At 45.1% G+C, this 24121-nt stretch overlaps 1 protein-coding gene across 5 annotated transcripts; it reads right to left on the minus strand.

Moving 5' to 3' along the window:
- Positions 1 to 1578: 1578 nt before the first annotated feature.
- Positions 1579 to 23807, minus strand: esrp1 (epithelial splicing regulatory protein 1). 5 transcript variants are annotated; one of them, XM_084335809.1, is made up of 16 exons: positions 23463 to 23807; positions 22635 to 22790; positions 21325 to 21441; positions 20439 to 20550; positions 19413 to 19610; positions 19245 to 19299; positions 19047 to 19154; positions 18627 to 18759; positions 16842 to 16884; positions 15074 to 15393; positions 10577 to 10804; positions 9189 to 9441; positions 7599 to 7788; positions 5970 to 6108; positions 3749 to 3838; positions 1579 to 3160 (listed from the first exon to the last, which is right to left on the minus strand). In XM_084335809.1, the coding sequence occupies exons 1-16, from the start codon at positions 23595 to 23597 to the stop codon at positions 3026 to 3028; spliced, it is 2412 nt and encodes an 803-aa protein (XP_084191935.1). In that variant the 5' UTR covers positions 23598 to 23807; the 3' UTR covers positions 1579 to 3025. The 5 variants fall into 5 exon arrangements, with proteins under 5 accessions (XP_084191935.1, XP_084191936.1, XP_084191934.1 ...); XM_084335810.1 differs by having other exon boundaries at positions 9201 to 9441; positions 19047 to 19157; XM_084335808.1 differs by having other exon boundaries at positions 19047 to 19157.
- Positions 23808 to 24121: the final 314 nt, after the last annotated feature.

Here is a 24121-nt window from a genome sequence, read left to right on the forward strand (position 1 = left end):
CGTGTGAGAATGTTGCCACAGAGAGTCTTACTGAATCACCTGCTCCATCCCCAACACACCTATTCTGCTCAATGACTCAGTCTATAATTGAGTCCCTGGCTTCGGTGAGACACTTACACTCACAAGAATAAAGCAGACATAATTCACCCGACAGCGAGGTGGAGTAGGAAGGCTGTGGCACAAACACTCTCCTTGATATAATTACATGTTTGAGAACTGAAGTAACAATTAAATATGGCTATGATGATGATGATCCCTTGATCACGCTGAAAGACAGGAACACAATCTTAATCGCTTTGTTAGTTTTGCTTTTGAAATCTATACGCTAACAATAAAATAGCGTGATTATGATCTACGCACTCAAACATAATTGCGAGATCAAAATCCCATTCTTCCTTCAAACCGGTTTCTGAGTAATCCGACATATAGCCACTTGTTCTTTTCAAACGCATCTGCAATCCAATTCCACAGATTGTGTAAACCAGTGTAGAACCAGTACTCAATCCTGCCAATAAAGTGATTGTATTGTACACAAGCATTACATAAAATGATTTGTGCTGTGTTGCATAGATACAAACAGATTGCGGCTGTTTAGTCATGGTGTGTTTAGGTATGGTGTGGTTTAGGCATGGTGTGTTTAGGTATGGTGTGGTTTAGGCATGGTGTGTTTAGGTATAGTGTGTTTAGGTATCGTGTGGTTTAGCGTTTAGGCATGGTGTGACTGTTAGCCAATAGCCATGGTGTGTCTTAGGCATGGTGTGTTTAGGTATAGTGTGGTTTAGGCATGGTGTGACTGTTAGCCATGGTGTGTTTAGGTATGGTGTGGTTTAGGCACGGTGTGTTTAGGTGGTGGTTTATTCATGGTGCATTAGGTATGGTGAATTTCATGTGAGAGCCTTGAGTGTTTTTAAAAGGGGCTGGGTGGGGTGTGCAGTGTTGTGTTACACAATGCCAAAATCTTCCCTGAGGGGGTCCCAACTCCTTTGTCAGTCCTCCTTCTCTCTTCCCCTCCATTCTCTCCCTTTCCTACCTTCCGGAAAGGGCCGTAGTGTCGTGTCGTATGTGGGTTTAGTGTCCTCTCGCCTGAATGACTATGGTTTCTTTGCTTGTGTGTGTGTGAACCAGAGAGGTAATCACTAGTGACAGTAGAGGGAGTTCCCAGTGTTTTCCCTTCAGCCACAGTCCGTCATCAGTGACTCCACCTGTGCGCATCTGTTGGTGTTCACACAGGAGGACACCATGAATACACCATGAACATGAATACACACACACAGCAGAGTGGAATGAAAGGGGAGGACACCATGAATACACAGCGGAATAAAAGGGGAGGACACCATGAATACACGCACACACAGCGGAATGAAAGGGGAGGACACCATGAATACACGCACACACAGCGGAATGAAAGGGGAGGACACCATGAATACACACACACACAGCAGAGTGGAATGAAAGGGGAGGACACCATGAATACACACACCACACACACACATAGCAGAGCGGAGCGGAATGAAAAGGCATAAAATGGGGGCAACAGTGAAATGAAAAATACTCTTGACAACATCACTTGACTTCACATGTAATATTTATTATTTGTTTTGCAGCAGGTTGACCTGAGCAGAGGACTCGACTGACGGAACAGAGCAGAGAGCACACTGATTTAAATGCAACACGCTACACGCGGTGACATCATCGCGTGACACACGTGTGTACACGCGACACAGAGCACATTACCCCTCCCCCCCTGAAGGCACACGTGGACTCACGAGATGAATGTCAATAGTGTCCTTTTGGTTTGTAATCCCCGTTCTCTCCTTCATCTACAGCTGATCTAACAAGACTAGTGTAGATAAGCTGAAGGAGGCCCATGAGGGGGGGGGGGGGGCTGCTTTGTTCCATACAGTTTCCCTGACATTAGTGAGGATGGATGGGAAGGGGGAGGCATGATGGATGGAGAGACGGAGATCCTTTAATGTCTTCCGAGACCTGGAGCTCTGTAATGGGAATCTCAGAAACCGCTTCTAGGCTCCTCGAGATCCATTTGGGGAGATAAGAGCAATGTGAGACGGAGTCCTCGTTTAAAAGGCGCTGTGGTTACGGTTACAGCGGACCGGGATTGTCCTGGGCTCGGGTTTGTGTCCCGACACAAAAGGGAGAGGAGACAACAGTGGCGTTATACAACGTGGAAGTAGCCCCTCACAGAGTACAGTATATAAAGGAATGGGGGGGTTGGAGGGGCTGGTGAATTATATGAGATGTCTGTGTTTTTTTTTCTGTAAGTGTATAGTCTGACGCAGGGGTAGAACGTTTGAACAAGCTCAGACAACCTCAGACAGTGTAACATGTACGTGAATGGGATTCTAAAGGACCTTGTAATCGCTGTAGTAGTCTTATTGGTTTTAGCAGTGCATTGGTATTTGGCATCTCAATGTAAACATCTCAAAAAGTGGTAACGACTAAATTCTTCATGCACTAAAGCGTCCAGTACAATCACTGTGTGTTGTTATCAAAATATGTATAGAAACACGTACAAATGTAATATATAAAACGGATTACAAGTATGAAAATGTTATCAACGCAGCTATTCACAATAATCATTTGCTTCTCTCATTCACACTCACACGTACAAATACACTCGTTCAGGTTCACGCAGACATAGTAGCATAAAAGGAAACATTTTAGCTCGACGGGTACTAAGTCATTCTTCTCTATATTTTGTTAACAAATATAGAACAGTGGTTATAATGTCATATAACGTTATAACATCTCTATAAAGCTTTTAACATACACACTGTGCAATATAAGACAAAGCTGCTATTCTGGGCTAAGGCCACATTGATTTGGTACAAAATACATTAATTTCTGTTCTTAAACATATATAAATAATAACTAAAAGACTAGTATAATTTTTTTTTTTTAAACCTAGGAATACATCAGGAGTCTTTGACATATACCCCTAGCTGGGTTCACATTGTGTTTACGTGTGTGTGTGTGTGTGTGTTTAAGTGTGTGCACATGTAGTTCCCTACAGCATAGTCAAATCCAGGTATTGGCCTCCATGCTTGGTCATCATATGGGGGAAGGGCATCAGAGGGACATTGCCTCCACCGGAATGACCAATCAGACTGCTGCTCAGGAGAGATATCGACTCAGCGGAACTCTAGAGAGAGAGAGAGAGAGAGAGAGAGATTAACCACACATAACAGCCGACAGCCTTAGTAGCACCAACACCAGAGGGGACCCATCACCTTCACCGACCGCCTCCAGTCAGTGACAACTCTCATTACCCGCCTACAGCACCATCACACTACACCACCGTCACACCATCCTATAGCACCCCGGGGAGGGAAAGGCAATACGGCTTTCCTGGGACGGGACGAGCGTAAAAAGCCAGATAATTTATCCAGTGTGGTTCTTCTACGTGCCATTGGAGACCGATGACACCCCCCGGCTTTACCGCCGCAACCCAAGATCCCAAGACATTTCCTTTAACCACTCACGTGGAGTCAAATGATGATAATTTTTTTTGGCCAATCCGTGTTGCTGCAGTGTTTGTGGTTATGGGAAATCCCCCCCTCTCCCCTCCCTTCCCCCAATCTAGACAGGAAACATCCCTATCGTGTTCAGTCTGATGTAAGACCCTTTCAGACTGAAGACACAGCTACTACACCCACCATCCATTCACACACCCCTCGCTGACCCCTATAACCTTACCTTCCACCTGCCTTAGACACCTTTAAATACACACCCATTCTTTGGGTTGCGTAAGCAAAGTCCTGGCCGGGTCGTGAGCGTGCATGGGCCCATGGGCGTGCACGAGACCGTCCTCAGAGGCGTACTGCAGGACGAGAGATGGAACAGGGGCTGCTGAGTAGGGTTGGGAACTCTGTACTTTTAAAAAGGTACTACCGACCGAATTACATCGGTACTACTACAGAGTGCTAGATCAATCCGTAGTCGATGATGTCACGCTCGAAATGTAAACACAGGAAGTGTTAACACGGAGACTGGAGACTGGATGCTGATATAAAAGAAACAAATAACCAATAAATATATATAAGTTATATTTGAACCTCTGTTGTCAAGCCTTGTCAATATAACCCACCCCCCTTTTCTCACGAATGGAACTCTTTTGTAGAGTCCGCTTTTGAGCGTTTTGCAGGGTTAACGATATCGCTAAGCTAACAGCTAACGCTAGTTAGCTTAGCCTTTTACTAGTAACATTGCTGCATCGATTATATTGAATGTCATTGATCTACTGGTCGACCACGGCCGACTGGTTGGGCACCACTGGTCTAATAGAAATAAATGCATTCGAACAAGAAAGTATAGTATACAGCAATGGCTAACGCTAAGCTAACGGCTAACGCTAGTTAGCTTAGCCTGTCCAGCAGCTAACATTATCCCATCGCTCGTGGCAACAGCTAACATTATCCCATCGCTCGTGGCAATTATATTACATGTCATTGATCTACTGGTCGACCACGGCCGACTGGTTGGGCACCACTGGTCTAATAGAAATAAATGCATTCAAACAAGAAACTAATGTATAGAAATAGCATGGCAAAAATTGCCAGGCCTAATGCGAGCCAGAAGTGCTGTGCTTTGTAACGTGGCTTCATGTTTTCATCCACTGAGCTGTGAGGTTCCACATGCTTGTTTTTGGTTGAGGTCTGAACTCTCAAATTGCCCATAAATATCGTTTTTGTGGGTATTGTCCAGTGTGGTTTTATCTGCCCAAAATTCAAGCAAGCATGACAGTAACGACGTTGTGTGTGTCACGCCCCCCGCTCCCACTGGCCCGATTCCGAAACCACCTAATCCAACTGTCCCAGGTTCAGCGGGGGGTAAAACGAATCAGCGCGGTTCGATCCCAAAAAGGGGTGTGTCCGTCTGAGTGAGAACACTCCCCCCCGTTCCCGGGAGCAGTGATTCCATCCCAATAGGTAAGTGAGAAAGGCCCCTATGTTACCAGTCTTGGGGTAATCGGAGCTGTATTCACTGAGATAACAGCGTGTGCCCTATGTGTGTATGCGTGTGTGTGTGATCTTGAGGAAATGGATAATAGATTTTTCAGCCCGCCTCTATAGCGTGCATAAGTACACATATACTAACGATAATCTAGCGTTTATTTGAAAACGATTCATAAATAGGCCGACAAATGACAACGTGTCTAGTGTATTCGAGAACATTCCAATAAATGCAGTTTATGGGGGAATTTCTATTTTCCCGAAAATGTTCGAGAGAACGATAGCTTTTCGAAATGCTATAAAAAGGATATGAACTGATTAAAAAACAATCCGTTTCGACAATGTTGACTGCAAACAAGTCATTGATAAGCGACGGGCAGATTAGACACATAGCCATAATTTAAAACATAGGTTATGCGTTTTTAACGCTAACATTGAAGTGGATGATGGCATTCAACCGGGTAAAAAGGTAAACAAGGTCGGCACTGATAGTGTTAACGGTCATTCATGAGCTAAAACCTGGAAACCGCTGATCAGTCTGTTAAAGTGTGCAAGGTATGAACTCATATTGATCCTGTCTGTTCTCTCAGCAGACGCATCTGCTATCGCCTCTCCTTCCAAGTTTAATAGACTTCTGGCTATTCAAGTCTACGCAAGCAATCTTTGTGTGTGTGAGTGTGTTTGGGGGGAAGGGGGGGGGGGGGCAGGGAGAGAAGACCAGCTAGACTAGTTTGATAGCCTCTGGGCAAACACAATGGATGCCTGGCGATACACACCCACATCAGGAGGATGATTTGACTACAGCATTTGGATCTCCCAAAGACCATAGAGAGACACACACACACGCCGGGAAGACCGTATCTACTGGAACTACAGTCCCAAAACAAGTTCTTAAATACACACACGCACGTTAAATATGTGTGCGTATACACAAACACGCATATACACACACACACACACACACACATATATATATATACATACACACAAGTGTAATACCTGATATCCTTGTACAGCACTAATGAGGTCTTTCATTCCGTTGCTGTAGGCCAGACCGGGCATGCGCATCAACCCTCCTGGGGAGGTGAGAGCAGAGGGGGAGGGGAAGAAGCCAAGAGCGGTTGGGGAACCGGGAGGACTGGAGAAACAAACAGAGAGGAGGAGGAGGAGAACCAATGTTACTTTGGAAATATATTATTATTATTATTATTATATTATAAACTAAACTAGTGGTTGCCAAGTTAAAGGTCAAATGACCCCCTGGAGGTCCTTGTTGGGGTTCCACCAGTAAAACGGGGAACAGTTTAACAGGGACCAGTTTTCACTAGTTATTTAATTCACTAGAAGTTAACACTTTGAGAGAATGGATAAGTACGACTATACGCTCACCACTGATATCCTCCCACCTGCAGCATAGACACTTGTGGAATTCCGTGCTGCACCATATCAAGCAACACATGCAAATAACCAAGTTCTAGTCTAACAATTATTATATTATGTTATTGAAATGTTATTAAGCGGGGATCCGTGGGAACCTCTAGACTAAAACATCTCGAAGGCCGTATATTTATTTTGTTCGTAAGGCGATGAAACCCGACAACAAACCAATGAGTAATCATGGGTGTTAAGTAAACGTGGGCGACAGTCAGACCCGGCCGGCTGGGGGAGAAAGGCGAGGTCGCCGCTGTTTGTTTACCCAGGTCTCCGATAACACTGTTCAGTTATTAACCACCCTTGTTAAAAGTCCTTCTCCTTCAGCGAAAACCACACACACGCCCCCTTTTCTCTTTCTCTCACTCTATACAAGGGTCTTGGTGTAACAGTGTGATTTAGGGGGTAGGCTGATTTGGCTGCTTTTACAACAACAAAACAAAAAAGGTTCTCCCTGGATGTGTTGAAAGGATAGAGCAGCAGAAGTATCAACAATTATATTGTTAAATACTTGTGAAGGGAACCAGCCCGATAAACCCTTCCGGCTTCTGGGCACTTCAGTTCCTTCCTTAATATCCTTTGTGTTACTTCCTTGTTTTTAGCATTTTATCCATGTATTTGAGCATTTAGCATTCGCTTGTATTTAAGTTGTTCATTCTAGTTATTAAGTATTGTGTGATTGTGTGATGTTGCGTGAAGGGCGGACTAGCAAAGTACGTTTGTCATTGTACGGCAAACTGTCTGTTTAATTCTGCACGTGACAATAAATCATGAATCTTGTTCCTTCAAATGAAATGAAATAAAACTAAAAGTAAAGTAAATACACAATGTAATGATTACCACAAGATCAGTGTTGTAAACCACACGGTACCAACACCGGGACGTCCATCAGAATGTGATCAGGTCTAATATGGTCCTGTGTGGTTTTAGAGGCGTTACCTGGGATAGTAGGCTGTATAGTTCATGTATAACTGGGCTGAGGCAGTGTAGGAGGAGGTTAGTCCTGTGTGGTTTTAGAGGCGTTACCTGGGATAGTAGGCTGTATAGTTCATGTATAACTGGGCTGAGGCAGTGTAGGAGGAGGTGAGTCCTGTGTTGTTTTAGAGGAGTTACCTGGGATAGTCTGTATAGTTCATGTATAACTGGGCTGAGGCAGTGTAGGAGGAGGTGAGTCCTGTGTTGTTTTAGATGAGTTACCTGGGATAGTAGGCTGTATAGTTCATGTTCATGTTCATGTATAACTGGGCTGAAGCAGGGTAGTAGGCGGGGCCTGGGGGCAGGTGACGAGGACTCAGCAGCATCTGACCAATGGATGGGTAGAGGGCAGCAGCCTCGGCGGGCAAGACAGCCTGGGCAGGGGTGAAGGCGTAGGTTGGAGGAGACAAACCTGGAAAGGACAAAGGGAGGGAGGGAGAGAGAGAGGGAGGAGTAATTCAGAAAACACGCAACAAGAAACATGCTTCACATGGAGTGAAATGTCCCTTTAAATTCTGGTCATTGTTTGCTTCATGGAGAAGCTCATGCAGTCTTACAAACAATGACCACCACTGCCTACCACCAGTGAAATATACTGTGTGTGTGTGTGTGTGTGTGTGTGTGTGTGTGTGTGTGTGTGTGTGGGTGTGTGAGATAGAGTGCATGTGAATTATGTGTGTATTAGTCCTATAAGAATGTGTGTTTGTGTGTGTGTGTGTGTGTGTGAGATAGAGTGTATGTGCATTATTTGTGTATTAGTCCTATGAGAATGTGTGTGTGTGTGTGTGTGTTAGAGTGTATGTGCATTAAGTGGGTATTGTTAGTCCTATAGGAGTGTATGTGTGTGTTTTTGGTGACATGAGTAGTAGTAATATCCTGTCATGTGACGTCACCACTACCCACACATCACTAGCCCTGAATCCCACTTCTCCTCCTTCCTCACTCACATGTGCACTCGTGCACTCCCGACTTGTGCGCTCAACAGCGCTGAACTGTCGCGAGTGCGTTTTATTTATTTCTTTATACACCTCTTGCTTTCATCAGCGATTTCTTTTGGAAATCTACTATGTCAAGTCAGTGTCGAGTGCAGGAGGACACATTCAAGGCGAAGGAAGAGAGAGAGAGAGAGAGAGGGACCACAGCAACAGTTCTACACACCCGCACACAGCTCCGCCCACCTGTCCCACAGCCCCAGTGATTGGACAAGCACAGGTGATGACAAAAACACCTACGACCGGGAGGAAGGGGGGACACCGATAACGTCCAATCAACATCCCAAAACCAACCCCACTACCAATCTGATCCGATTGGACAGCTATAAGAGCCACCAGCGGTCCCGATAGGCCCGGCTTACAACTGTCCAAGCCCTTCAGATCTCTATGAATGGCTGGAGTAGGGTAGGTGTGAAATTAAGGATGAATGCCACGCATGCCATTGGACAAGCTAGCTAGTCAATCAGAATGTGTGGAGGGAAAAAACACGAAGGTGAGAATTTAAAGTGCAGAATAAACAATTTCACTATAGGTCTCTCAGTGCATGCAAACATCACCACAATCACGCTGAATTACACGGGGATAACCAGGGGGTATCACTCACACACACACACACACTCACACACCGGGTTTCCTACCCCTCCTGGTCAGACCAGACAGACGTCCCCGTCCTCCCAGAAGTCTAGATTGGAGAGAACCCAGAGAACAGAAGGGAGGGGCAGAATTTAACCATCCGACCTCTCACCTCTGCCCCCTGCGGCAGATAGCCCCCACCTACCCCGCGGTCCCGAAGCACACCCCAGCTCCCAGCGGCACTTACGTCTGGACTTACATGGCGGTGGGCTGAGCCCCGTCCCACTCCTGTGCCGGCTGTGTGTGTATGTGTGTGTGTGCGACAGCGAGCCTCCCATCAGCACCAGGCCCATCTCCTCGGCGCTGCAGGGGAACACCTCCACGTAGCGGCTGCTGACCCCGCGCGGGCCCGACATCACCTGCTTGTGGAGGCGGTGGGAGGCGGAGTAGGCGCGCTCCGCCGTCGTCATCTGGATGAAGCAGTCGCCCGAGGGCCGACCCTGGGGGGGGGGGGGAGGGGGAGAGAGGGTTCTCTGAAGTTAGGGGTGTGGTGGTAGATAAGATATTCCTTTATTGAACCCCTTGGGGAAATTCGGGTGTCACAGCAGCGTGGGGGGAGGCGAGGTACAGGTATGGGCAGGGTAATAGTAGAAAGACATGAATATAGGCAATACAATTATAATAGAGATAAACATAAACAGTGTAGTCGAGCAGGGGTGCTTGTTGCAGCAAATGCATGCAGATTCTGCGACCGACAGCCCTCTAGTGGGTCCCCACATGATAAGAATTTCCTGAATTCCCCCAAGGGGATCAATAAAGGAATATCTTGTCTTATCTTAAGAGCACCAGTGTGTTTTAATCTGACGGAGTCCCAGGAGGTTACAATGTATTCACTTAGTTTGGGTCCCAATTAACTTACATCCTAAGCTCTGCCCTCTTCTCTTGACTCTCCAATCACAAAGGTTGAGAGTCCCCAGTTTCTAAATGCTGTAGTCTGACTCCCAGACTCCCATTGGCCGACTTGAGAGAGAATGTATTCTTGTCCTAGTGCACAAGGATAATGGATTCCGCCAGACCTCTCTCCTTAGCTGGCACAGCACTAAGACCTAGCGTGGAGATGCATTAGGCACTACCAGACTAGACATGCTGAAGAGCTCCTGAACTCCTGCAGAGAAAGAGGTGGATCTACTTCACATGCTTGCGTATATCCTACACTACACCACTGGCGTGCACAGGCATGTTTTAGTGTCTGTTCATACCGACATGGGCGTGTGCAATGCATGTATTTGTTTGTGTTTGTGTTGGCGTTTTTACATGTTCACATACTGTGTGTAATGACAGCTGGTTCTAAGTCAGTGTGTGTTGTTGTACCCGTTGGTTGAGCACCATGTGTACTCCTTGTGGCCTGATGTCCTGTGTGTAATGAGAGCTGATTCTAGGTCAGTGTGTGTTGTTGTACCTGTTGGCTGAGCACCATGTGTACTCCTTGTGGCCTGATGTCCTGTGTGTAATGAGAGCTGATTCTAGGTCAGTGTGTGTTGTTGTACCTGTTGGCTGAGCACCATGTGTACTCCTTGTGGCCTGATGTCCTGTGTGTAATGAGAGCTGATTCTAGGTCAGTGTGTGTTGTTGTACCTGTTGGTTGAGCACCATGTGTACTCCTTGTGGCCTGATGTCTTGCGTGAATTCTCCCAGGAAGGTGAGGATATCTTCTATGCTAGCGGTGTAGGGCAGCCCCCTCAGCCTCAGACAGTCCCTCATCCCACCAGGAGGGGGCAGGAGGGACACCGTGGTGGGTATTATCGACAACAGAGGGGCCGGAGCCACCGAGATCAGAGGGGCCGACGAGTACCTGTTCAACACCTGTTCAACAAAGACACACATACACAGTTACATATGTGAGAATTACATTACATAATTCCTTTTGAATTGGTTTGGTTTCAGTGGAATGTATTAACTGTGCCGTGTGTGGTCTGAATGTTCACCCATTGGCGTCCCTTTAATTTTTGTTCCATAAGGGAGTCGTGTATCAAACAATCTGTCTTACTGTAAACAGAGATGTGACAGGTGCACAATTTCCATGTGTTTTTTTTTTTTTTTATTGGTCTTTTTCCCCCTCCATTTTTCCTCCGATTTTCTCCCATCCCAATGTTAGTCGTATGCCAATTCCCAGTCCCTTCCTGATCGCTGCGCACTTACCCCCCACAGTCAGATCATCTGGGAGAGTGGAGGCTACCACGTGCTTCCTCCGACACACGTCCAGCCAATCACCGCTTCTTTTCACCTGGCAGCGCGGATTCTCATTGAGAGGGCGTAGCGTGTGGGAGGACCACACTATCCCCCTCACGTCCAATCCGCGCTTAGCAGGCGCCCCGACCGAACTGTAGGAGTCGCTGTTTACAACGACCCGGACCCACCCCGCCAGCTTCTCCCACCCTCTGATACAGCCAATTGTATCAGTGCAGACGGCCAGCCAAGCTGGTGACAACCCCGGAGCTGTGAGCTGGATTCGAACAGGCGAATCGAGCTCACAGCTCCGGGGCTGGTGACGAACGCAATCTCCGCTCGGCCACCTAACCGCCTCAATTTCCATGTGTTTTAAGTATTGGGGTCATAGGAACCTGTTGGGAATGGTTGGGAACCACAGAATTATTACAGGAACCATATCGTTTTTAGGCCACAAAAGGTGTCCTGCAGGGATCAATCCTGGGTCCTGTCTTATTGACCATTTATATGAATGTTATTGTCTCATCTTCCACTCAGGCCCCAGAGTGGCTGTCAAGTTCATCTTTATGTGGATGACACCATTGTATTGTATTGCTGACTCTGTACAATTAGCCACTGAGAACCTGCAACGCTCATTTAATGCTCTACAAGATGGGCTTATTGGCCTTAAAGGAACACGCCAACATTTTGGAAAATTAGCGTATCGTCTTCTCCAGAGAGAGACAAGAAGATAGATACCAGTTTCCTCTCTGTGCGTTCAGTAGAAAGCTATCTGGCTGCACGTTAGCCTAGCTTAGCACAATGCCGGTTAGCCTTCGGGAGAGGTGTTAGTTGGACAATGCCTAGGCTAAGCGGCACTGTCCGCTGCCATTCATTGTGCTAAGCTAGGCTAACGCGCAGCCAGATAGTTTAGGAATAGACCCAGCTTCCCAATGATTAGCAGACAACAACTGCTGTTTTTTTATGGATGGAGATGTGATTTATAGAAATGCTGCTCCTTCCACTCTTAAACCTCTAGACATGGTCTATCGTTCTGTTCTCAAATGTATTACTGGTGATAGATATGGTGCTCACCATCATATGCATTCATTGATTAATTATCTAGACAGATAAATAAATTATAATAATTCTTTAATTTTGTGGGAGTTTTCTTCACCCGTTTTAATGACTGTAATCTCAACAACAGTGCAAATGAGGGTAAACTCAATGTATTTGAGAATAAATAAAGGTTTGAATGAATTAATGAATTATTATTAGAGAGCAGGGCGCTGGGTGACCTACAGGTTTTCAGTGGGACTAAAAGTATGTCTGGAGATGACAGTTATACACACATCATCATGTACGCATGGAGTTTGTAGCTTGCAAGCTCTACTAAAGATCCATGAATGCGTGCAACAAATAATTTAAAACCACCTTCCACATCACAGAAACAAAACTAGCTCCTGTTTCTGAGACAAGGAAGTTGGCTTCAATTTATTCAGTACACATGGCCAGCAGGCCAGATTCAAAGAAGACCTTCCCACTCCCTTTCTGGGAAGCCCTGCCCTAACCTGAAACTATCCTGAACCTAACCTGAGCTGAGCCTAACCTGAAACTATCCTGAACCTAACCTGAGCCTAACCTGAAACGAACCTGAGCCTATCCTGAAACTATCCTGAACCTAACCTGAACCTAACCTAATCCGAAACTAACCTGAGCCTAACCTGAGCCTAACCCTTCAGTGTGGGCCTCTATTAATTATGTCTGCCTGCCCCCATTTTAGCTGTCGTTCAGTTATCTTTTGCTGTTAGCAAGCATTAGTGCCAACATTCACTAGCAAACATTCAAGCTGCCATGTCACATGATGGAGGGCGATGAGGACTGAGCTGATATGTCACATGATGGAGGTCGATAAGGAGGACTGAGCTGCTATGTCACATGATGGAGGTCGATAATGAGGACTGAGCTGCTCTGTCACATGATGGAGGGCGATAAGGAGGAATGAGCTGCTATGTCACATGATGGAGGGCGATAATGAGGACCGAGCTGCTATGTCACATGATGGAGGGCGATAATGAGGACTGAGCTGATATGTCACATGATGGAGGTCGATAATGAGGACTGAGCTGCTATGTCACATGATGGAGGTCGATAATGAGGACTGAGCTGCTATGTCACATGATGGAGGGCGATAATGAGGACTGAGCTGATATGTCACATGATGGAGGTTGATAATGAGGACCGAGCTGCTATGTCACATGATGGAGGGGCGATAATGAGGACTGAGCTGCTATGTCACATGATGGAGGTTGATAATGAGGACTGAGCTGCTATGTCACATGATGGAGGGGCGATAATGAGGACTGAGCTGATATGTCACATGATGGAGGTCGATAATGAGGACTCAGCTGATATGTCACATGATGGAGGTCGATAATGAGGACTGAGCTGATATGTCACATGATGGAGGTTGATAATGAGGACCGAGCTGCTATGTCACATGATGGAGGGGCGATAATGAGGACTCAGCTGCTATGTCACATGATGGAGGTCGATAATGAGGACTGAGCTGCTATGTCACATGATGGAGGTCGATAATGAGGACTGAGCTGCTATGTCACATGATGGAGGTCGATAATGAGGACTCAGCTGCTATGTCACATGATGGAGGTCGATAATGAGGACTCAGCTGCTATGTCACATGATGGAGGTCGATAATGAGGACTCAGCTGCTATGTCACATGATGGAGGTCGATAATGAGGACTCAGCTGATATGTCACATGATGGAGGTCGATAAGGAGGACTGAGCTGCTATGTCACATGATGGAGGGCGATAATGAGGACTCAGCTGATATGTCACATGATGGAGGTCGATAAGGAGGACTGAGCTGCTATGTCACATGATGGAGGGCGATAATGAGGACTGAATCAAACAGAACTCCCAACAACCGGGAGGCGTCACAGACGTCTACATCAACGGCTCTCAACAGATGTGATGCCCTCATGGCAGAGCTACTCATACTGTACGACGTACATACTGTACGCACTAGAAGAAGCAGGAGCCCCTGATCACTTTGCTGGCAGATGTCACACACAGTAAAATAATGTCATACAAGAGGAGGTCAGCTGCTCCCAGGGAGCAGAACGCATTGGTTTGTATTACAAACTGAATTCTTTACATTCTAATGAAGGACATTAAAACCACTGAGGTACAATACACACACAACCACACACACACACGTACACGTGTAGGCCAACATACAATAATCCAGTGTACTAGTCCTCCTTTGTAGGTGTGTAGATGTGCGTGTGTGTGTGTGCATGTGTGTGAGTGAGAGGGACAACGGGAGTTGGCATGTGTCCAACAGGATACCGGCATGTGTACAGACCATAAAACCCCTTACTAGTCTCTAAACTACAGGTAAAAGGCAGAGAGAGAGAGAGAGTCTTTTTTAGAGAGGGGGGGGGGGGGTAATCTTTCACAGATGGGTGTAATGTGAGTGCTTGTTCAACAACCCTCCCATTCAAAACGCCATGTAGTCTCTCTCTCCCTCTCTCTCTCTCTCTCTCTCTCTCTCTCACTTGGACAGTCCTTTGGCTTTAATGCTGCTCCCAGTTCAGGTCCTACCCTTAAACCCTCTCCCAACATGTCATTAAGTAACTCAGAAGACACACACACACAGCTCTGTGAACCACACAAGCACAAACATAATTCTTCAATTGCTCTCTCTCTCCTTTACAATAGAGAGCATTTGAGAAAACAGTATAACTTAACACACATGTGTGCATGCACACAAGTACACACACACACACACACTCATACACCTGTACACACACAAGTACACGCACACACTCATGCACACACACACACACACAAGTATACGCGGCACGCACACTCATGCACACACACGCACACCCTGACATACCTGCTGGACCTCCGCGGCGGTGCTCTTGAACAGCTCGATGTAGCGCTTCCCCAGGAGGTCCTTGTGCTTCCTGAGGGCACACTGAGCATACTCCTCGCAGGAGAACAGCACGAAGGCGTCGCCGGTGGGGCGCCCGTCAGGGTAGCGGACAAATAGGATCCCATCCCTCCCCCCGCTGACGGGACAGGACTCATTAGGCCCCTCCCCCTGGCCGAAGAAGGTCAGCACCTGCTCGTGCGTGGCGGTGAAGGGAAGGCCTCGCATCCTCACGATCACCTGGTCCTCACGGGACAGGAACACCGCCACCTCGTTGGAAGTACCTGGTACACACACAGTCACAGATTCACCCACTGAGCCGCTAGTAAATGGGGGCGACAGGAGGTAAAGCGTCTGGTAATCAGAAGGTTCCCGGTTGGATTCCGGCTCCTCCCGGCAGCGTCACGAAGTGTCCTTGAGCAAAACACTTAACCCCTAACTGCTTCCGATTAGCAGGTTGGCACCTTGCATGGTTGCCTCCGCCATCGGTGTGTGAATGTGTGAGTGAATGGGTTGTAAAACAGCAGGTGCCTGGCTGTTCACAGCAGAAGAGCAGGAGCCTGGCTGTTCACACAAGAAGAGCAGGAGCCTGGCTGTTCACACCAGAAGAGCAGGAGCCTGGCTGTTCACACAAGAAGAGCAGGAGCCTGGCTGTTCACACCAGAAGAGCAGGAGCCTGGCTGTTCACACCAGAAGAGCAGGAGCCTGGCTGTTCACACAAGAAGAGCAGGAGCCTGGCTGTTCACACCAGAAGAGCAGGAGCCTGGCTGTTCACACCAGAAGAGCAGGAGCCTGGCTGTTCACAGCAGAAGAGCAGGAGCCTGGCTGTTCACAGCAGAAGAGCAGGAGCCTGGCTGTTCACAGCAGAAGAGCAGGAGCCTGGCTGTTCACAGCAGAAGAGCAGGTGCCTGGCTGTTCACACCAGAAGAGCAGGAGCCTGGCTGTTCACACCAGAAGAGCAGGAGCCTGGCTGTTCACAGCAGAAGAGCAGGAGCCTGGCTGTTCACACCAGAAGAGCAGGAGCCTGGCTGTTCACAGCAGAAGAGCAGGAGCCTGGCTGTTCACAGCAGAAGAGCAGGAGCCTGGCTGTTCACACCAGAAGAGCAGGAGCCTGGCTGTTCTGGTGTGACAGAGATAGTATGGAGATGGTAGCCAACCAGCACTGCCAGGCTAGTGGCCAACGTTCTTAAGTTGGGAGTACCTCCTACTCCCATCAGGAAACACACAGTATGACATGCAGGTGACAACTCTAAAGGAAAACACTCAGCTCTTTAGGGATGATTAGACCGGTGTCATGCCAGAACATTTAAAAACCAGTACAGATTGAACCATCAATACCACAGAGTGTGGAGAGACTTTATGCTGTCCTTTCTTTACGTTGTTATTTTGACCAAACCATGGCAGCAACCCATCACTGGGTGCATTTTATATGCACATTAATATTCTGATATTATGTGGGATAGTCCAGAGTATTTTACCTTTGAGTCTGTACATGTTAATGTCATATTCCAAGCTCATATTCCAACTAAACCCCAACATGGTCGCTGGGATACACGTGTAAACACTTCATCCTGTTCACTGCTGGGTTTTTGCAGTCTGTGTGAGTTTCGATCCCATGATAATACTCACATCCCATCGTCTCATGTGTAGAAACTAGAAATACATAGACTGATTGGATAAAATGCTGTTGTTTTGTTCTAAATTATATGGTGCTATTGTTCCCATCTCTCACCTCCTGCTATCTTCAAGAAGTCCTCTCCTGTTGCTTTGTAGACCTGCAGAGAGGAGGAGGTTGCAGGCAGTCAGTTAAGCATGGCTGTCATCATCAACGACAACGTACAGATACCCTACCATCCCTTCAGGTCAAAAGAGGTCACGTGATTATCTGTTGTTGTGCGATTTAGTTAATGATACTGTAACAGATATATAACATGTTGAGTTTAACTGGTTACCGTTGTGTCTGTTTTTGTAACAGATGCATTGTGGGTATAACTGGTTACCACTATATCTCTGTTTTTCATTTGGTTAACGATACAGTAACAGATGCATTGTGGGCAGGGGTGCAGTGCTCATGCCACGCGGTACCACGGCGTTCCACCACTTTTCTGAGCAGAAGCACACGCACGCACATGCACACAAAAATGCGTTCACAACTTTCACTCGACTCGTCGTGCGCCAAGTACCGGTACTTATCTAGCTACCTGTCTTTGCATAACAATAGCATAACAAAGAACAAGAAGAGCAAAACCAAAATACAAGCCCTGTACCAATTGGTGGGGGTTTGCTTGAGCTGTGGAACCTCTCACTATGTGACAAATGGTCCCGACTGGAAGGATGAGACATTTCTTAAGTTGTGCTTCAGAAGGAAACTGTCCTTCTGTAAACTGTAAGTTATATTGTTCATTTAGTTTGTATTTACTTTTCTAGTTTAAGTTAATTCAATTAAAGAAATTGTAACTACAATATTGTATCTACAATTACATTTAAAACATTGTTTGTTTTTCAACCATATCTGTTGACAATATAATTTCTTTATATATTGAATGCTACATCCTGCTACCTTTTTCAGCTTCTCTATTTCAAGGCAATCTTTACAAAAACTAAACAAAAACTAGTAATTTCCTATACAAACATGTTTCCTACTATTTATGCTCATTCTAATCATAATGCTGGTCGGCGCTGTTCTGTGCGCATGCGAGGGAACATTTATGCGCATGCGCACACGCGGGAGTGCGCGTGCACGTGACGTCATTAAAACAGCGTGCAACCACTTGTGAAATCACCACTGCATCACTGATTGTGGGTATAACTGGTTACCACTATATCTCGGTTTTTAATTTGGTTAACGATACAGTAACAGATGCATTATGGGTTTAACTGGTTACCACTATATCTCTGTTTTTCATTTAGTTAACGATACAGTAACAGATGCATTGTGGGTATAACTGGTTACTTCTATATCTGTTTTTCATTTGGTTAACGACACAGTAACAGATGCATTGTGGGTATAACTGGTTACCTCTATGTATCTGTTTTTCATTTAGTTAACGATACAGTAACAGATGCATTGTATGCTCGATATTGGCATTTTTTTACCGATACCGATATACCGATATTGTCCAACTCTTAATTTCCGATACCGATATCAACCGATACCGATATATGCAGGGTTTCCCCCACCAAAAAACGTAATAATTTCAGGTAATTAACATTATATATCTCTTGTCGTGTAATTAACACAACATTATGCATACTTTGACAATAAATAAAATAATAATTTGTTCTTACTTGCCTGGGTAAATAAAGGTTAAATAAATGTACAAAATAAAAAACATTTTTTTTTTGAAAACCGATACCGATATTTTCCGATATCACATTTTTATGCCAATATCGGCCGATATCGGTAGACCGATAATATCGGACATCCCTAATTGTGGGTATAACTGGTTACTTCTATATCTGTTTTTCATTTGGTTAACGATACAGTAACAGATGCATTGTGGGTATAACTGGTTACCTCTATGTATCTGTTGCCCATATGGTGTTTGTGTCTCTGCAGAGCCAGGTCTCTGTGTTCCTCGCTGACAAAACGCACCAGGGCCTCTCCGTTCCTCCGGCCCTGAGCGTTCAGACACAGTGCTGCGCCACCTCTATACAGCACAAGAGGACAGTGTTATTATAGCACGGTGTATACATTTCACATATATCAGAATATTGTATATCTGTCATGTTGACAGATTTATTTCTTGTAAAAGTATGTGGGGAAAACCCACACACAAGCCTATACATCACAAAATATAATCAGCAAACTGCACACACTCAAATATAATAATAATAAAATACAATATACTGTATACATATATAGTAATTAGTTCATTAAATGTGAATAGCAGCAATGCACTTGTATAATAAATGCATTTAAACGACACACACGTACTTGGCAATATTGAGTCCTCGGAAGAAGCGAGCAATGTCCTGGTCAGAAGATTGCCATGGTAACCCCCTGGCTCTTATCACAGTGTTGTCACACACCTTCTCCATCTTACTGCTACACACACATTGAAGTGATCAATTAGTCTAAAGGAAGCTTGGAGTCGATTTGAGACCTTGCATTGATCTTTAGCAGTGTACTTACCAAGTGCCTGTCTCAAACTTCTCACTGACTCTCTCTGGGTGAGTAAACATATGACCTATAACGGGGAAAGTAATTTGCTAATTAGTACTGTTCATGAAAGAAAGATATATATCTGTATCAGCAAAAATATTATTACTTTACTAATATAGTAATAGTAATAACACTCACATAGAGGCTCTGAGATCAGCCAGAGCACAATGTCGGCCATGATCTTGACATGGTGTACGGCCATTTCTGGTGTCAACGTGGCTGATGGATCCAAAGTGGCTGATGGATCCAACATCTCTGATTGATCCAACATATCTGATGGATCCAACATGGCTGATGGATCCAACATGGCCGGTGGATCAACACATATGCCCAGAGCTGAGGGGAAGGAGGTCAAGGAGAGAAACCACAAGGGGAATAACAGCCAAGCATTCCGTTTGTCTTACAGCTGGTGGAGGAGCTAGAGTGGGAGATGCCAATGTCAATGGGAGATGCAGAGTGCAAGAGAGAGAGGGAGAGAGAGAGCGGGCAATTGGGAGATAGAGAGGGGTAGTCAGGAAGAGTGGGTGAGAGTGAAAGGGAAAAAGGAGAGAGAGACAGACAGTGGGGAGAGAGAGAAAAAGTGGGAGAGAAAGGGTGGAAGAGAGAGAAAGAGACAAAGGAGAGAGGGAAAAGAGAGGGGCTAGTCGTCCAGTGTGTGTGTGCATGTGCGTGCATGTTTTTGTGTGTGTGTGGTGTGTGTGTGTGCGTGCGTGTGCATGTTTGTGTGTGTGTGTGTGTGTGTGGGGTAAGCCCTGTTGGCTAAACACACCCTCTTTCACACTGCGCTCAGCGAGCTGTTGCCATTGTTTCTTTTATTTGCATTTCAAAACCTATAGTCTTGCAGCCAACACCCTGTGGCCTACTAACTTCTAATTTGTGTGCTTTAAGTGTGTGATTGAGGATGTTCTCGCCTCATTACAGGGCCTAAGATAAAGTAAGCCTAACATTCAATAACAATTTCAATTTTAGTCTACTAATTGGTGATCGGGGTATTTGTAGCATCAATAAATACACCATTCAATCAACCGACAACAGTCCTGCGACCGTCTATTGGTTAACTAGGAGTTCCTTGAGGTGAGGACGGCCCCCATGTGGAACACAGATGAACGCACACAGCCTCTACAGCAGTGTAGAGTGAGACAGGTGACTTGTGTTAAAGGATACACTCTGCCATGGAGTTGACGTCCACAGCCTTCAGCTCTGATGCAGGGAAGTGCTTCCTGAACTCCTTCTGCAGGTCAAAGAAGGAATAGAAACAGTCTGGCACCAGGATGTTCTGGAGAGAGAGAGTAATAAAAAGAGAGAGAGAGAAACAGAAGGAGAAGATAAGATAATATATTCCTTTATTGATCCCCTCAGGGTAATTTGGGCATCATAGCAGTATGGGGGAGGGGCGGTACAGGTATGGGCAGGGTAATAGTAGAAAGACATACATATAGGCAATAAAATGTAGTCTTTAAAAAAAAAGATAAACAATACAATCAACTCTGAATAGGTAAACAGTGTAATCAGAGGTGCAGATGAGGGTCTGTATGCCCTCTCTTGTACTACATGTATATGACGTCACTCGGTGCAGAGTTTAAACCACGTCGTGTGGACAGAGTTTTTGTCCGGTGTCAAAAATACCTGTGATCGTGTGGACTAAGCCTCAGGATGTGAATGTATGTCACACCGAGCGGGAGATATGGGTTCACAACGGCTGCAATCGTTTTATTGCGATCAAACTAATATTTGCTCAATACCGTATAGAGTCGCTATTATCGTTCTATTTGGTGTAACACCTCTATAGGGGTGTGGATATGTGGCGGAATCTGATATGCAGCATTAAGTATAAGAATAGTGTGCATGTGTGTGTGTCTGGAAAGTAGACCAGTACGCTTCAATGATACTTGCATTAATAAGGTTCACATTTCAAACCCAATGTCTAATTGAAGCGAGAGAACACTGCGCTGCCATAACATGATCCCTTTGTGGCTCCGCGTAGCAGCGGCGTCTGAGGCTCTGCCCCGGCTGTGAGGCGAGCACCCACCCTGCCCCGCTCCTCTCTCACCTTGCCTGCGGCCTCCGGGTGGATTACTTGACGAATGGGGAGCTGGCCGTCCGTACACAGGCACACAGACGTGCCCGCGCCCGCACTGTTCACCTCGTTTGTCAGTCTGAGATGAAACTGTGAAGACAGGCATTGAAACATTCATGAGTCGGGTCGTGATTGATATACCGGTCGACCTGCTTTGCCGACTCGGCTGAAGTGGCTGTCGATTCTTTGTCGACTGATAGACGTAGGATCTTTGTGGACTAATCGATTAGTTGATTTCACTGATGAATCTGTAAAACCTCATAAAATCATGCAGAATAATCTCTTTAGATCTTGTGCTCGTAATTTTTCAGGAAATAACTCATTCGGCATGGAGGAAAAAAAACATTAAAATGTACTAATCAACTAATAAGTTTTGGTCGACTAAGAACAAACCAACAGAATAATCGACAAAGAGGTTGCTTTAATTAGAAATGATTACTTTTGGCTTTCCGATTTCAGCTTTTATTTGTTAGTGTTTCGGTTTCTTAGCACCTCCCCAAGAAAGCCGGCTCTTTTTGTGTGTCTCCTCTTTAAATCATTATGTAAATTTAAACATTTACATTCCTCGGGTTGTAAAGATTTCTACCTCCTTATCACTCAACTGACTTCTACTCAGCGGTGATAGCCTCACACTCTGCTCAAAACAGAACGTCCAACACACAACTCCAGAGGTTATTGGGGTTGTGTGTGTGTCATCATGATCCGACAGAGACTTCTGTTACATGTCTACATCGCATTACATACAATGTATTACTGCCCTGAGCTATATTAATTAGACAAAGGAATAGGCCTTTCGGTCAGGGATGTGGTGGAATGTAAACACCTAAACTCAAATGTGCCAAACCCTTTAGTTTGTGAAGTACAGTTTATCCACATTTTAAGCTTATATACATAGTTATCATTTAAATTCACAACATAGATGTTTGTGAATAGTATCAGATCAATCCAAGTTACTTGAAAAGTAAGAGAACGTTTTTTTGAGAAACTAAATAAAAATGATACTGTTAGTTCATTCTTCATCCTCTTTTCATCTTTTATTGTATCACTGCCTATAACCTAGTACAAATATTTAAAAAACGAACCTTCTTAGTGTCATGCACTCTTCCTAATGTACTAACTTTCACTCCTGCACTCAAGTCTGAACACTTTGATGAACATTGTTACTCACTTCCTACTGACTTGTCGTACAAAACTTGTAAGTCGCTTTGGATAAAAGCGTCAGCTAAATGACAAATTTAAATGTTATGTACTATACACACTCCCTATGCTATATGGCTAAATACCTGATTTAATGCACTCTCCAAGTTTGTGGCTGTAGAGACATTATCTGCACTGGAGCCTTCCTCCTCGACTTGATCCTCTTCACCTTCTTCATCCTCCTTCTCTTCTGTCAACCCTAGGAGTCCAGGTCTAATCAAGAGCTCATTCACCTTGCCCAACTGGTTCAGAGAGTTCAGAGAGAAAAAAAAAAACATGTCAGACTTGAAGGAACACATTCAGGTTTAAATACGATAGGCTAGTAAGTTATAACTTAGAATAAGATAGTATAACTGTTTAAATATATATATATATATATATTATAAGGATATAATCTTTTACATCATTTGGCTTGGGCTATAGTTTCTACCACAATATATCATGGGAATTATACTTAGGTTTGTATATTGGTCTTTATTCTTTTTTACTTGTTTTACTGTATGAAGCACAATCTCAGGGGCTCCAATGTACAGTTTCTATGTCAAATATACACTCTTTTTCTGGATTTTTTTGCATCATAAACAGTACTGTATTTGCAAATCTGGTATGTCATAAATGTATAGATGTAGCAGTACTGTCTATCTGTATGTCGTGTGTGTCATATGATGAATTGAAAATGGGGGACCCTGATGTAAACAAGACGAAAGTCTTTCTCTGGTCTGCCTCCCCTGAACAATTGTATTGAGCTGTACTGTACTGTACCCATTCTGCAATCTGTTAATAAACTTTTCAATCAATCAATCAATCAATCAATCAATCAATCAATCAAACTCATACATAACCAAGCATTTGTACATGTACCTTAATGTGACCAAATAAAAACAAAACTTGAATTATAGCCTCTAAAGTGTTACCTTGTGGTTCTTTAAATCCACCATCTGCCAGGCCAACTGCACGAGCTCCTTCTCGTCGGACCCGAGTAGCTCAGCGCTCGCGCCAGATGTGGTGGTGAACAGGACCACCAGGTAGTCTACCTGTAGTGCCGTCATGTCGAGAGGAATCACAGACACAAACTAATCTAATACACGGAGAGAAAACAAGGAAACAATTAATCCTAAACTGGAAATTAAAGAGGTAAAACGAGTAAACCACATGCACGTTGCCACCTAAGCACAGGTAGGTAGGTAGGTAGGTGTGCTCTCAATAACTCCGGGTTTCTTCTTCGTTGTGTGAGAAATCTATGCAAAACCTCCCGCAGCCGTCATCGCGGAGTAAAGTAATGGCCGCGTGTTCCCTTTTTTGTAGAGCGCCTACCTGTGGGACCACGTGACTCCATACCTGCCCGCCCTGTTTCTTTCAGGTGGCGTTCGTACTGGGACGTGGCACATACTTTAATAATGCGACAATAATAATAACAGCTTTTGCCCACTGACATTATTTTGCCCAATTACATATTTTATATATTACATGGATGTAAACAGATGACCCTGGTGTAAACAAGACGAAAGTCTTTCTCTGGTCTGCATCCCCTTAACAATTGTATGTATTGAGCTGTACTGTACTGCAATCTGTT

This window comes from Notolepis coatsorum (genome assembly GCF_963971535.1).
Source record: "Notolepis coatsorum genome assembly, chromosome: 19".
NCBI classification, from domain to species: Eukaryota; Metazoa; Chordata; class Actinopteri; order Aulopiformes; family Paralepididae; genus Notolepis; species Notolepis coatsorum.

Bases quoted from the DNA above. Each gene is read 5' to 3' on its own strand.
- esrp1 (XM_084335808.1), bottom strand. From the start codon at position 23,597: ATGACGGCACTACAGGTAGACTACCTGGTGGTCCTGTTCACCACCACA. The intron at 21,442-22,634 runs GTATTTAGCCAT...CTGTCTTCACAG, and splicing joins TGGAGAGTGCATTAAATCAG to TTTCATCTCAGACTGACAAA. The intron at 3,161-3,748 runs GTGTGTATTTAA...CTCTCTCTCTAG, and splicing joins TTACGCAACCCAAAGAATGG to AGTTCCGCTGAGTCGATATC.